The sequence below is a fragment of the Silene latifolia genome, chromosome X (genome assembly GCF_048544455.1).
Source record: "Silene latifolia isolate original U9 population chromosome X, ASM4854445v1, whole genome shotgun sequence".
Lineage (NCBI taxonomy): Eukaryota > Viridiplantae > Streptophyta > Magnoliopsida > Caryophyllales > Caryophyllaceae > Silene > Silene latifolia.
In genome coordinates this window covers 320905018-320919558 of record NC_133537.1, presented here as the reverse complement: position 1 = coordinate 320919558, position 14541 = coordinate 320905018, and the positions used below count along the sequence as shown (strand labels likewise).

Genomic DNA, 14541 nt, shown 5'->3' with positions numbered 1-14541 from the left:
ACCATCGGTGCCAACGCCGCCTACCCACGACTGTCCTCCTATCGACGAACCCTCCTACTCTCCTAGCGCCACTCCCAGCCTATCACAACCATTTCTCACCTTCTTTCAGCTAAGTGGAAAAATTCACCATTTTTAATCCTTCCCATTGAACTCATATATCTAAATCAATTTCAACAAAAGTTTGGTCAGATGTTTTGTTTGGTCAGATGTGGGACTGCAATTATATGCCACTAAAGCATTGTGAGAGTGCCCACTAATAGGTGTTTGAGGAAAAAAAAGTTCAGCGAGATTTAATTGAGTTTTTCACCATAGGTGTTGTATTTTAATGAGTCTGAGCATATCTTGTATACTCCCTTGAAATGTTCTCGATCGGTTAGTAGCCTTCTCAATTAGCTCAAACGTCTTCAATCTCTCCTTTGTTAGATAGATCTGGGGAATTTCATGTTTTATCTTTCGTTTTCTTCATATACCATCTCAGTGACGGTGAATTGACGGTGGTGGGATGTAGATTGGGGTTGTGAGTTTGGGTTAGTGGTGTAGATGGGTGTTGGTTTGAATTGGGAAGGTTGTGGGTTAGTTATAAGTGATTAATGGGGTGGTAATAGGAGGGCCCACCGACAAGAGGGCACTTACTGTGGCAGCCCGACACCGATGATGGGTGTCGAAAGGGGAAGGAGTTGGGTTGTACGGGTGATAATGGTGGGGTGTTTGTGATGGATTTATGTATAAGAGAGGTTAATGATTAATTTTGAGGGAAAATGGTGGTGATGAGGTAATTACTAAGGGTAAAATCGTCAGTTTGTGTCTTTTATTGTGATTTGGTATTAAGTTTGGAAAAAAATAGGATTTTCGGTATAAGTTTTGAAAAAAAATTATCTTAGGTATAAGATTTGAAAAAGAGTGTTATCCTTGGTATAAGTTATCAATTTACCCTTATATTAATGATACTTGTTGGTGGTTTTTGTTGTGGAAGGAGAGATCTTGCAACAATGGAGGATTAATTTGGCCAATTGGCCTAGTGACAGGAGTTTGATGGTAGGAGGAAAGAGAAAAGAGGTGCGGCACACAAGTACTGCTTGATTTTCTTAATTTTTAAGATTTCTAAAATACACGCCACTACTATTGGCGTGTCTATCCCAAAAGACACGCCATTAACAATGGCGTGTTTACGTCAGTTATTTTTTTTCTAGTAAACACGCCATTGACAATGGCGTGTTTACTTCGTGTTTCAGGTTTGAAAAATCCGAACCTACGTGGATACCATTTTGACAAATAATTTCAAAACCGACCCAAAACGATAAATATTTTATTTTTGAGTATTATTTCAAAAATGGACTCAAAATCATTCTATACTCAGAAACTTTCTTTAGAAAAACATTAATTTGGTGATTTAATTATTCAAACATGTACCTTTGGATTTAGAACCACACAAATATACAAAGCCTTGAACGAAAGAAAAATGAATTAGTCAACGCAATAATAAAGCTATTGTTAGAGTAGGAATCATGCCGCACTCTAGTAATTTAGTATACTAATTTCAATTTTCAACCATTCTTTTGGACGTCAATATCGTCACATCTTTACTCCTAATTAGTCCAAAGATTGCATTACCACAACGGTATGCTTCATACAATATGGTCCCCTCTCTTCTTTTTCATATAATAATAATACTCTTTAATTTCAGGATTACTTAGCTAATGATAGCTACTTAGTTATGCTAATCATTATTTTAGTTTCCTTGATTAAACTTCCAATGGTACAAGTTGGCAAGTATATACTCCCTCCTATTCTTCTTTTTCTTCCTCTTTGGTTGGGGCACAAATATTAAGGAGGATAATAAAATATGAATTGTGAGTTGGGTGGGGTTTGATGATAGGAGAGAAGAATGAATAAAATAAGGAATTGTGAGTTGGGTGGGGTTTGGTGATAGGAGAGAGAAATGAATAATTAGGAATTAAATAAAGAATTGTGAGTTGGGTGGGGTTTGGTGATAGGAGAGAGGAATGAATAAAATAAGATTAAAAAGTTTCCAAAAAAGGAAAGGGGAAGAAAACCTGAATAATCCGTTTTAGGAAATAGGGAAGAAAATAGAGAATAGGAGGGAGTATAACTAGTGTGTTTTGTTTCGAACAGTTTCGATTAAATAAGTGGAGCATCCTCAAGTTAAGGACTAGGGTATATCATATATGAAAACCCTCGACTATTCGTTTACTTTTCGGGAGTCAAACTTCTGAAAGTTCTTTGCTTAACTTAATCGACTCAACTCCGAATTGAAATCAATTTACCAAATGCTTTCAAATACAGATATCGAGTAGTGGTAAAGTGTACAATTGTTACTGAAACCTTAATGTTTATCATAGACAATATAAACAATAATTATGTACAGTACATAATACTCCGTAATTTACAACGTAAAGCATTTTCACTCCATTCCTAATACACATATGGAGACCTAATCAGGCACATAATTCCTTTCTTTTCGATGGTATCCAAACTGTCAACGAATGAAAGACTCCCCCAATATTAGCGGTCAGATGGTTAAACTAGTTAACATGTGCGTAAAATCTGTACAAACTAAATAAATTCCCTCCTTTTTTGCGATTTTTGTTCATTTCTCAAACAAGAAAATCCCTAGCGACATTTGGAAACCGAGTTTTGTCAATCTTTGTACGAATCTCATCAACCACAAGCTTAGTAAGTAACAATCCTGCTATCAAAGCTGCAGTCATCAACATTGTAAAAACAGCATCCCAACTGATACCTGAAATATAACCTGTCAACAAAGGCCCAACAGCAGCCCCAATCGACCCCGTCCCATCTATAATTGCTGTCACTGTCGCAAGTGCTCTTGAGTTTCCCTTCAAAGACTCGTGGGTCCCAAGGTCGGCTGAAACTGCAGTTGTGATTAGGGCGTATGGTCCGTTCACAAACATCCCGGCTATAAACATTAGCACGATGTTTAAGTACAGGTTGATGTAACCGTAATTTCTGTACAAGTATAGAGCCGGGATTGTGAAGTAAGTGAAGGATGCTGCTGTTATAGCTCTAGCATTAAGTTTATCAGAGAAGAATCCTGCTAAAATCCCTCCGACTACCCCTCCTATGTCAAAGAATGTCGATAGATTCCCTGCTGTTTCGCTTGACAGGTATTCTCCACCGATTTCTGCAATATACAAGGACATAAGATTAGATTAATTCATTCCTTGCAATGTTGAGCATAAAACTAATCGTACTAGTACTCGTCAAATCATGAGAAACTCGCGATATGACAGTAGAGAAAGGTACCTGTATAGCTGATGTAGAAGGGAAGCCAGTAGAGAAAGGTATAGGCAACGAGTTTTGCGAAGAACAAGCAAAGAGCATAATTAGCAACCCCGGGGATCTTCCACGCTTGAATAAATCCAACAGCGCCTTGCTCATCTTCGTCTGATTCATCAATTGAACCCGAGTAGGGTACAAAGGGTTCCGAAACTCCTTCTTTCTTAGGAGAATCCTCGTCATCTTCACCCATATGCATCCCACAAGACAAGGGACTAACAGGCAAGAAGAAAAACACAACCAACCCTGCAAACCCTACAACAATACCCGGAACAAACATTGACCAACCCCAACCATACTTCAACAAAGACGATGCCATCAACGACCCAACAATATTCCCAACTGAAGTGTGCGCATTCCAAATCCCCATGATCAAACCACGACCACCCTTTCCGAACCAATTACCAACCACGGCTACAACTGAAGGCCACCCGGTGGATTGGACTACTCCAGCAAACATTTGTACAACCAAGTAATAATAGAAATTATGGATATTAAACCAATATCCGAATCCAAACAACGCTGTGAATACACCAGTGCCCAACATTCCGATTGTTAGGAACACCCTTAAGTTCATTCTGTCACCAATGTGTCCTGAAAAGAACATTCCTGCAGCATATACTGCTAAGAATGACACATCAAGGTAACCAAGTAATTCTTTGCCATTGCTCCCATTGAATGGGGCCCACCCACCATTAGTAGCACCCAAAAATGTGGTATTTCCATGAAGATAATTGTTTTGCCATGGGTATGATCTCAAGTCTACTGTTGATGAAGTTGGAGTTTGAGGATCTAGAGCACTTTTCACTATACTAGTCGTTTTTCGGGTTATATGGTAGCTTGTGTAGGATAAGAATGTAACTACCAAAGCAATTGCTTGGTAAGTGGGATATGAGAGGGATCTTTTCTTAGAATTCTCGATAATTCGAATCCCGATAGGCCTTTCATCCTTGATTTCAAGAGGGTGTATCTCATGGATTGAACCCATTGACGAAGTAGGAGCTGTTTTACACTGAAGAACAAGACTAGTTCTTGAAGTTGAGCAAAGAACAGATGACTGATCTTTTGGAAGAATAAATCAAGCAAGCTGTAAAGAGGAGAAAGGTAGAATTAGACAACAATATTAGTATTACCTCTGTGTATCAATGGCTACTGCAAATTGCGGGTTAAGGGGGGCCGGATGTACACGTTGAGTAAAATCAAACCTAATAAAATCTTATTTTGAGCAATAAACTGCATGGAGAAACATAATTAAATCATCATAATTATTACTCGTAGTTGACAAAAAAACACAAAAGTTAGCATTAATTTCCCCTGTTTTCCTTCCTAACTAGCCCAGCATGTTGCTTACTTATTCAATAAACAATAAACTGATTAGTGGAAGATGTCCTAGCCTAGTGGTTGTAGCGGAGTAACGGAAACTAAAATATTTGAACGTAAAATAATACAATACCTTTTATGATGATGTTATTTCCTCTGTTTTACCCTGTCTCTTTGAAGATTTATGAAGAGGAGGATGGTGTTGAAACAATGAATGTTTGCTTTTCAAGTAACGTTGTGAGCTGCTTATGTATTGAGCGGAAGTGTCACTTTTTAGTTTAACGTCATTCCGAAATTACTATATTGCCCCTTGGAATATGTCCCCAAAGTATAGAATTATACTAAGCATATCATGTGCTTTTTTTTTGTATGGTATATAAGAGCATGTACATATTTGATGCTAAGAGATTACGTAGAGATTAGTAAATATGTCACTTACATACTGGCTTTATTAGTTCAGTGAATCAAGAAGAATACTTTAATTAAGAAAATAAAATTAGTTATTTTATCGATAAATTATTGAAGAGGGGGTGAAAAACAATGTAGACAATAGCAAATTTAAGATTTGTGGTTGGAGGTATGAAGATTTCCGAGAGAGCGAAATAATTAGTACATGTAACTTATTGTCAACTAGTAGAAAATCGAAAATTAACTGAAAACAACCATTTTTACTAGCATTTTTAACTTCGCTTTTTTTTTTTTTGTGTGTCAAATGAAGCGCATGACCAGTATAAATGTATAATATAAGGAAAAGGAAATTCGAACATGTAAATTATAATCTATTGTCATGATACTTCAATTTTTTTTTTTGAAATTGTCATCTCATTAATAATCAACTAGGCGTAGGTTACAATGAAGATAACAAATAGACAAAGGAAAATCAAGATTGCTAACGTAAAAAATACATTCAAAATAACTATCTAAATATCTGTAATGAATGCTGCCGCTCCAAAATCATAAATTTCTTGAATCTATGAATAATCGATGTCTTTGCATCCTTCTTGATGGAGGGAAACCGTGTAGCCGTCTTGATGTATTCATCCATGAAACAAATCTGATAATCTCCCCGTCGATTAAAACTTATTATATTGATAACAATCCCACGAAAAAATGGAAAAACCCCGAAAGAAGGGACGGAACAACAGATCTCACCAAAAGGGAGACTATTATTGAAAATAAGATAGATCTGCATAATATTAGTTGTTTAAGAAAGTTTTGATACTTCAATTTTAATCACTAGAGTAAGACCTCGCTTTTGAATATACATAATCGTACATATGGCGGAAATTCCCATGGAATATTTCTCAAGTAACGAACAGCTACCAAATACACAATTACACAGAGTATAGTTGTTGAGAGAGAATCTAATAGTAGCATGATTCTGAAAGTATAACGTAGTCGTATCATATTTGCCGACCACCGTATAAATTCATAAGGTTGTACGTACACTCTTTTTACTTTTGAGACTAATATACGTTGTGTTTGGTGACATGTGCTCTAGCTTTTTATGCGAGTTTTAAACAACATAATAATGGAGTGCTATATTCCCAATTTCCCATTTAGATATACTCGTATTCCCTCCTATTCTCTAAGATTTTTCATATTTTCTAAAATGGTAAATTCACAAAAATTTTCCAGTTTTCTTATTTGTCTATTATTTGTGGTTATAACAACTTACCCCACAATCTCTTTATTACTTTTATTTACATCCACATATCATCATACTACTAAATTTTACCCAAAAACAAAAGTGAAAGAACATAGAGAATAAGAGGGATATATCAACTTCGTTTTTTGAAATTTTTAGTTAAATTTTTTAATTTTTTTTCGAGTATATCTTATATTATTATCCATTTGTCCTTTTTAAAAATTTTCGCCTCCTAAGCTCAAATCCTAGCTCCGTCACTGATAATACCGTCTAGCTAACATACGTATGTTTTAACTTTTAACAATATTAATGTTCTCCCCGTTTAAGCATATGGAATCATATAGTTATTTCCTCTGTTCCAGTCATTTGCTGTCCTTTTTTATTTTGGGTATCTCAGTTAATTATTATCCTTTCTATTTTAAAAATGAACTTGATGAACAATTTGATCATTCTCACTCAATTTGTTCCATTTATCATTTAGTAATTGACTCTCTCCTCTTTCCCTGATCTTTGTGCCAAAACAAATAACAACAATTGACCGGGATGAGGAGTATTAGTTATTACAATTATAGATATAAAATGTGGTTCATTTTTTGGAAGTTGAAACTTATCCAATTGGATAGCATATAATGTTAACAAAACTACAAAAGAAAGGATGATAGAAATAATTATATGGAAAACCATAACGATAACAACAAAAACTCGCCATTTATTTTTTTCGACTGCCCCAAAAAAAAAAAAACTAGCCATTTAGATCACGAGAATGTTTGACAAGTGCATGCTTTGAGGGAAGAGGGTAACGAAATGTGGCGTGAGAGTATGGGACCAAGCTAATTGAGGAATATGCTGTTGGATTGGTCCGCATTATAGGGGGAATATGCCTTTTATTTTCCAAACCAAAAATAATTTACTATCCTATGCCATTGCCTATCTCTACTTCTTGTTGTCTCTGCCTACGTACCAGTTACCACCTTAGCAAGTTTCCAAAATTTACTACCCATTCTTCTCGCCGACTCAGTGTCATTATTGAAATGAAATAAAAATGAGATATGAAGATATCGTTATCAGATGGCATGGCTATCGAGATCTGGTACTCTGGTAGTCGATATCGTCCCTTTTACATACGTGAGATATGATATGTGGGATCTATTAAAATGATATTCCTATATAAAAATATGTGCAAAGCCAGTCTCTTCAATCTTCATACATAAGATGATAACTGAAACTGATAAGGCTATATGTGAAGAAGAACAAATGTTTTTTTTTTTATCAGATGGTGTACTCATACTTGTTTTACTATTGTACTAACACGATATAATGCATTCCTTATTATTAGTGAATTGTGTAAACGATAGATAATCGAATTTTTTGCTCAATTCTAGTGAACATCATATAAAAAAAGATAATTCACTTCACAAGTCTAACTAGCGAACTATTATGCTAAAAGCAATTGGTAAAAAGGAAAAGTAGCTCATTGGCTTACATTTTTATATAGATTGGAGACCTTGGAGTCATCTTCACAATCACTACGCAAAAAATTATAGACCATTAGAAAAAAAAGTAATCTAATAATTAAACTCATTATTTATTACAAATGGAATCTTCAACTAGACCATACACTAAAAAATAGTGCTAATATAGCGTGGGAAATCACAAAATTAGTTTATACATCCTAAATCTCAGTCATTTGTTATTTATTCATTTTGCAACAAGATAAAAGAAATGATAAAAAGGAGAGAAAACTAATGATAAACTAAAGATTTATCTCACATGCGTAATTGCCCAATTTTAATATCCACTTGCTTACTTATGTAAAACTTACTAAAAATCGAAATAGATTAATTGATCGAGACAGAAGTAATCTATACTACAGAGTAATATAATTTTTTTGTTAGCCAAATTACATTACGTAGAGCATGATATAATACTCGACAATTGTTGATGATTTGGTGATGTATACTTTAAAGTAGAGCATTTGCTCTGTTTCCGTGGACATCCAAGCTCGTTGGTTGCCACAAGTCCAAAACCGTTTGATGGTGCGACGACTCAATGCAATTGCTGAGTAAGCATTGCATAACTACTATACTCCATAATGGATGACTCGATAGCATGGATACGTAATGTTTAGTTTAATAACAGTAATTAAGTATTAAAATGTGGCTCTTGCATGATAGATTCAGACAAAAACAAACAATCAACGAAGTTTCCTATGCCTTTATGTCACTTTCCGTCGGCAAATTAAGGGTGAGGGTTTCAATGTCTTGCATTTGATAGGCTGGCTTCTTTATCATGCAACTAACCACCCTGCTGCTTAATTGTCGTTGAAGAAAGGAATAGAAATTTATCTATGTAGTACTACATTATTTTAGAATTGAGAAATAAACTAGCCATATAAAAATTACTAAAAATAGTTATATATTTTTCCAATTACTCTTTTAATAAAATGGTATCGGGGTCCCTTTTTAAGATTTTGCGCAGGCCCCCAAAACTACAGGGGTGGCTTTGTCACCAATTATGGGGAGTTTATGCGACTATGTGAGTTAAACCTATATAGATTATCATGTAAGATCGGTGTAAATTAAAACCACACTCAACTACTCAAGCAATGTTTTAAGTTTCGGTTTTATTTCTTGCAAGTCTCGGCCATAAATATTACTCCCTCCAATCCAATCCAAACTACCCACTTGCTTTTGGGTGGTCTTCGAGGTGACACTTTGACCGCGTTTTTCTTCCCTTGTATATAATTTTTTTTTGCAAAAAAATATAATTTATGAAAGATATTTTCATAATACAACTAAATATGTAAATTTTATCGTTCAAAGTTTTATATTTTTCTGTGGATTAACGGTCAAACTTTTCAAAGTTTGACCACTAAAAAGCAAGTGGGTAGTTTGGATTGGATTGGAGGATGTATTCGTCAATAAATACGTTTTGAGATACCAATTATTTGTCCATTTTGGCTTTGTTCTATACAACATCATTTTAGGGAAAAATTACGCAACATAAAAATATTTTAAGATGAACGATTATTTCTTGGAAAAAAGAATTATGTCACCAAATGCCAAAAGCACGCGTTCACTACTGAAAGTCTAAGTCTACATCTCGAATTCCCGATCATCTAAATGGGGAATTCACTTACAAATACACTTGATAATACCTCTACCATAAGATTTTGAGCTTTTTGAAATAGAAAGTTGACCATGATTTATTTTTGTGGCTAAGATCATAAAGGTCAAATTAAGTGTTGATATTTGCTGGGTTAGTACTTAGTACTTAGTAATGCACCCTCCCTAGAAAGTAACATTCTATTTTGTTTTATTTATCCACATAAATAATATTTGACCCGTCGCAAGTTTGCGATGGAAATCCCATCACAAAGGAGAATTTGTATAGTGCACAGCACCACTTGCTGTATAATGTGTCAAATTTGACCTTAGGCCATGCCGCCATGCCCACTTTAAGGGCAGTTTACAAACTTTAGTCAATCCCGGCTGTTAATTAATATAATTAATTAGCCTTTTTTAGAAATAATCATATACTTTATTAATGTTTAACAAAGTCATAAGCAGCTAATGCATTGACAGTGCGTCCTGTATGAGAACGTCTCATTTGACACCATTTCAAATACCTATCTATTCCCCGTCTAATCATATAAGACCGCCTCATAAGCTCCAAAATTACGTAATATTCACCAATGAGGATTGGGGCCATGCCATTTATGTTCGTTCTGCTAACAGTGGGATGAAATTGCTCGTTGTGGGTTGTTTTTGTTGAGCTTTAATGCAAGTAATTTCCACGAAATTTCACCAGAGATATCTAGAAGACAAAAATGGAGTTGTCTACCTAATGATGAATCAAGATGGACATTGGATTGGATTTGTTCCTCAAATTAAATTATGTGTGCATTACAATCCAACAAAATTCAAGAACAAGTACGAGTCTGAGACACTTTTGGTAGACAAAAGGTCATTTTTGAGGTGACGGGTTTCGTTCCGTATCATAGATATCACACCTCAATAACTTTACTAGCTAAGGAAGTTAATATCTACAAAGCGACATTTAGAGGTGTATCTCCCCAAGTCGCATAGTATCGACAACTCGTAATATACAATGTACTGTACTTGTTAAAGGGTGTTGAATCCACGAGACTTAAATAATACTCCCTCTGTTCCCTCCAAATCCATATATTTGATTAAAACTACACCTCGCAATTGAAGTGAACGGAGGGAGTATACCACGATATGTATGAGTGGCGTCCTTTAATCATGGAGTCTTTCTCAAAAAAATTGTTGGTGGCGCAAGGTTTTGTTTCTCTTTATTTTATAGCCATAACGATAAGCTCGCCAAAGTGATTTTGCAAACCTCTACCATCCACAATTGGGCTCAAATATAAAGCCACTGCCAGCAAGGGAAGCACTAAGGCCTATCATGTTAATCACAATGGACCTTGCATACAACTTGCTACTCTATATTGTATGGCCATTGTTGACCATAACCGTACGAGTAAAGTCACGATCGGTGGTACTCATGACCTGAGTTCAAATCCCGTCAACATCATATTTGCCTTGACACCAAAAAAAAAAAAATGTACAGTTCCAGATGTCAAAGATGAGTACTGAACTCAGGTCTGGATGTAGCTCATGTGTTAATGCACACATCGAACTAGAGGTGGACGGAGAGGTCCATATAGGTAGTTCAACGGAGGGGTGAGTGGGGCGAAGGTCATTTTAAGAGATCCGTAAAAGAGATCCAGATCTCGTCCAAATTCGTTATATAAAGTCTTGATAGATCCAAAATCATAATCTTGACCATATTGCATATCCATTGCAGTCTTTATCTACACTTGGCTTAAAGAAAGAAATAGAATGCACAGGGTAAATGAGACTTTCAAGATAGTAATAGCACACATTACTAGCATCACCATACAATTACGGTCGCCAACTTTTCTGTAACCTAATATGATCTCAGGAGTTTGCCGGGAATGTTTCTCATTTCACTTTCTACAATATGTGATTAGATGGAAACTACAATGCCTGCAACTCTAAAGTGGCGTTGCCTTCACCATTCCTTTCATTTCCAGAGGTAGTTGTCGACTCCTGGTTGTCCCGGCCAGTCATCTCTTGAACAGGTGGTGGGTTCACGACGGTCATAGCCATGGCAGTCTCATCTGAAAGACGGGTCTTCATCTCTCGATGTTCTTGGCACAAGGCGCACCAGTGCATGCAGCAATGCACTAGGCATGGGTCACAAGGAGAGTTCTGCACAGTTACATGATAAAGTTCCCGCAACTTAAGGTCCCGAAAAGTTGGTCAAAGACTGATAATAAAGAAAAACAAGACAAGTTTCACAAAAAATTTCACAAAGTGAACTCAACCTAGGTCAGAAAATGGTCTATGCCATTATTTGAATAGTCATTAAGATTTTTTATTCAATGGGTTGATCTCACATAGTATAAATATGAAACCCTCCTCCCATTAGACTAACTGGTCATCACAAAGACATGCATTAACTCAGCAAGTCGACAAAACCAAGCCTCAATGGTCCAAGATCAACCTTTTGAGAAAGCTAACACAATGCTTTTGCTCAAATAGTCAACACAATTCAAAGATAAAGATGTCCAGGAAAGCAGCATGAATCCAAATAACACATTTAAGTTTACAGCTGCTTTGATTTGCATGAATTCACCAGGTCCAGGATATAGGAAAATAGTACTCAAACATAAAGCAAATAAACGGTCATGGATAAAGTCACTGTGATTTCAAAGTGAAAAGGGAAGTAACCAAACTGGAATAAAAAAAAGATACCTTCAGGTGGTATTTTCTTTGCAACTTCTGTCGAGCAAGACCAGTATAAATTCCACACATCCACCAAGTGAAAAACAGGCCCTCCCAGACCAGACAAGTGGTGTTAGGGTCGATGCCATAGGTTAAAGCAGTAGCAGCAGCGAGTGCCATTCCACCTTCCACACAAACAGCATGACATATACATGGTGTGGTCCAGGGGGTGTCATCTCTCAACCTTTCAATATTCCGTCCAAATAAGACACAGGGGCAGAAAAGTCCAGTCCAACCTGAGAGGACAAAAAGAGATGGTTAAAGGGTTTATTAATTGATATAAAATACTGAAGCGCAGAAAAAAGAGAAAAAAAATCAGGAAAGAAGCAATGAATTTTAAAATTGTCTTGACTGATCACACTTCCCAGAAGTCCCAGAGGCCAGAACGGCATGTGATCAATGTTGCAATGAATTGTATATGGTGTGATGTGATTGAAAAATGAAAAATCTGACCACCAAACAGAGAGGGTTACTCTTAAGGAGCCATCGCACTGGTGTTCAATGCTGTATGCTGACAGCATGAGGGTGAAAAACATACAAAAATAGTACTTGCTCTGTTTAAGCATCTAAAATCTAAATACGCAACAACTTAGAAAAGAGAAGTGGAAATAATACGGAGTAAGGACTTACAACTTTCAGTATCTTGAGTACAACCAAAGATCCCACTGGACCAAGGTTCATTCGCAGGTGCTTGATAGCTTTCAGGTAAAGCTTGTCCACATTCATTACACTTCCGAACATGCAACTGCACAATCAGGAGCAAGTGGACAATGGACAATTTAAAACAGGACTACGCCGCACACACAACCATGCAATTTTACAAACCCATAAAGTGTGATTCAATGGAAATCAAGATACAGCATCAGTAATCATAGAATACGGAAATTGATCAGGCACTACCAAATCAAGATACAGCATGAGAATGACTTGGTAGAGCAACAGGCCTTAGGAAATCAACAACTTGGTGGCCTAAGATACCGTCATAAGAAATCATAGGCAAAGCAACAAGCCTAAGGAATCAACATCTTGATGGCTCCAAACTTTCAATAGGCATAATTATTTTGACCAAATTGGAACACATCTCTTCACCATCTCATACAGTCATCTGAGCATCTGGTCACATAGTGTTTAACCCTAACAAATCATTGTTGATTCAAGGAGACTAACAAATTTTTTCTTCTGAACCAAAACCCCTACCTGACAGAGTAAAAGGTAAAATTGCATGAATCTCGACCTCCCAGGCTCCCACGCAGCTAGAGGATTGACTTTGCATCGTCACAAGGACTAAAAAAATTGTAAATTTGACGCAAGTATAATGAATGGACAATACATGCACAAGTGATCCAATGTCACTTAGGTGAGCACGTAATCTCAAGCTCACCCAATTGCAACTAACAGGCACATCAAACTCACTGAAGTCATTGAGGATCACGACTCACGACAGCATTCTAATTTCATCATACCAAATTCCACCACATAGTCCATATTGGCACATACATTGAATTTTCAATTGCTATTAACATGTATGATAAAATCATATTCCTATGTTTCATTTGATTGTCTAAGTTTTTCAAATCCCACCCACATATTTTGAAAAACGTATACAACTAAATGAAACCGAGAAAGTATCAAAGTATCAGGTATAAAGATAAACGGGCAAGCCTTAAACCTAACATTTCAACATCTCACATTTTGAACTCAAATTCTCAAGTAATATCAATGTATCACCATGAAACTTTCTCACACAATTCCTAATCTCACCCCAATGCACAACAAAACCAAACAATTCTAATCACCCAAATCAACCCTAACTTCTCAATTAATCACACATTACCCCCAAATTCAACAAAATCAGCAAACATTTCAAAAATTGAAGACATGGGTTTTGCAGATCAAGTAGTAATCGCAAAAGGGTTTGTACAAAAATCAGTAAAAGGGATGAAAAATCAAGAAATGAGAGAAAAGAAGAGAAACCTGAGAAGTGGGTATAGCTTGATTAAGTTCACCAGGATTAGTCTCTTGTTCATCAGCAGAAATTTGAGCCTTAGACAACTTGACATATCGTGATGTTTGAGTTTCATCCGCCATTTTTGTTTATCTCTGCATAAATTTTTTACTGAAATTGATCACAATTATACAAGAAAATTAAGAAGTAAGATGGTAAATCAACTAATCAAGAGGGTAAGTAAATAAAGGAGGAGTACCGGAGTAAAGATTACAGTAATTTCACACTTGGGATTTGATGGGGTTTCGTAGTCTTTGGTTTAGGGGACAATCTTTTTCTTACAAAATTTCCACTTTTCTTCAAATGGAAGTACAATGGAGTCTTCCTTGCTATGAAGTGTAATTGTGTAAACAACTTGTATATTAGAGATCACGAGATTAACTTGGTAGTTTTACTAGTTTACGCTCACTTGTAAA

General features: G+C 36.1%; 2 protein-coding genes across 4 annotated transcripts; both read right to left on the bottom strand.

The window, feature by feature from the left end:
* Positions 1-2330: 2330 nt before the first annotated feature.
* LOC141617934 (putative glycerol-3-phosphate transporter 1) lies at positions 2331-4858 on the bottom strand. Its single transcript, XM_074435060.1, has 3 exons — positions 4772-4858; positions 3286-4405; positions 2331-3163 (listed from the first exon to the last, which is right to left on the bottom strand). The coding sequence occupies exons 2-3, from the start codon at positions 4304-4306 to the stop codon at positions 2616-2618; spliced, it is 1569 nt and encodes a 522-aa protein (XP_074291161.1). The 5' UTR covers positions 4307-4405; positions 4772-4858; the 3' UTR covers positions 2331-2615.
* A 6186-nt stretch (positions 4859-11044) lies between these two features.
* On the bottom strand, positions 11045-14541 carry LOC141617936 (cell number regulator 6-like). 3 transcript variants are annotated; one of them, XM_074435061.1, is made up of 5 exons: positions 14325-14541; positions 14095-14220; positions 12751-12865; positions 12091-12356; positions 11045-11544 (listed from the first exon to the last, which is right to left on the bottom strand). In XM_074435061.1, exons 2-5 carry the CDS (start codon positions 14206-14208, stop codon positions 11311-11313), a joined length of 729 nt encoding a protein of 242 aa, XP_074291162.1. In that variant the 5' UTR covers positions 14209-14220; positions 14325-14541; the 3' UTR covers positions 11045-11310. The 3 variants fall into 3 exon arrangements, with proteins under 3 accessions (XP_074291162.1, XP_074291163.1, XP_074291164.1); XM_074435062.1 differs by having other exon boundaries at positions 14095-14236; positions 14325-14533; XM_074435063.1 differs by having other exon boundaries at positions 14340-14461.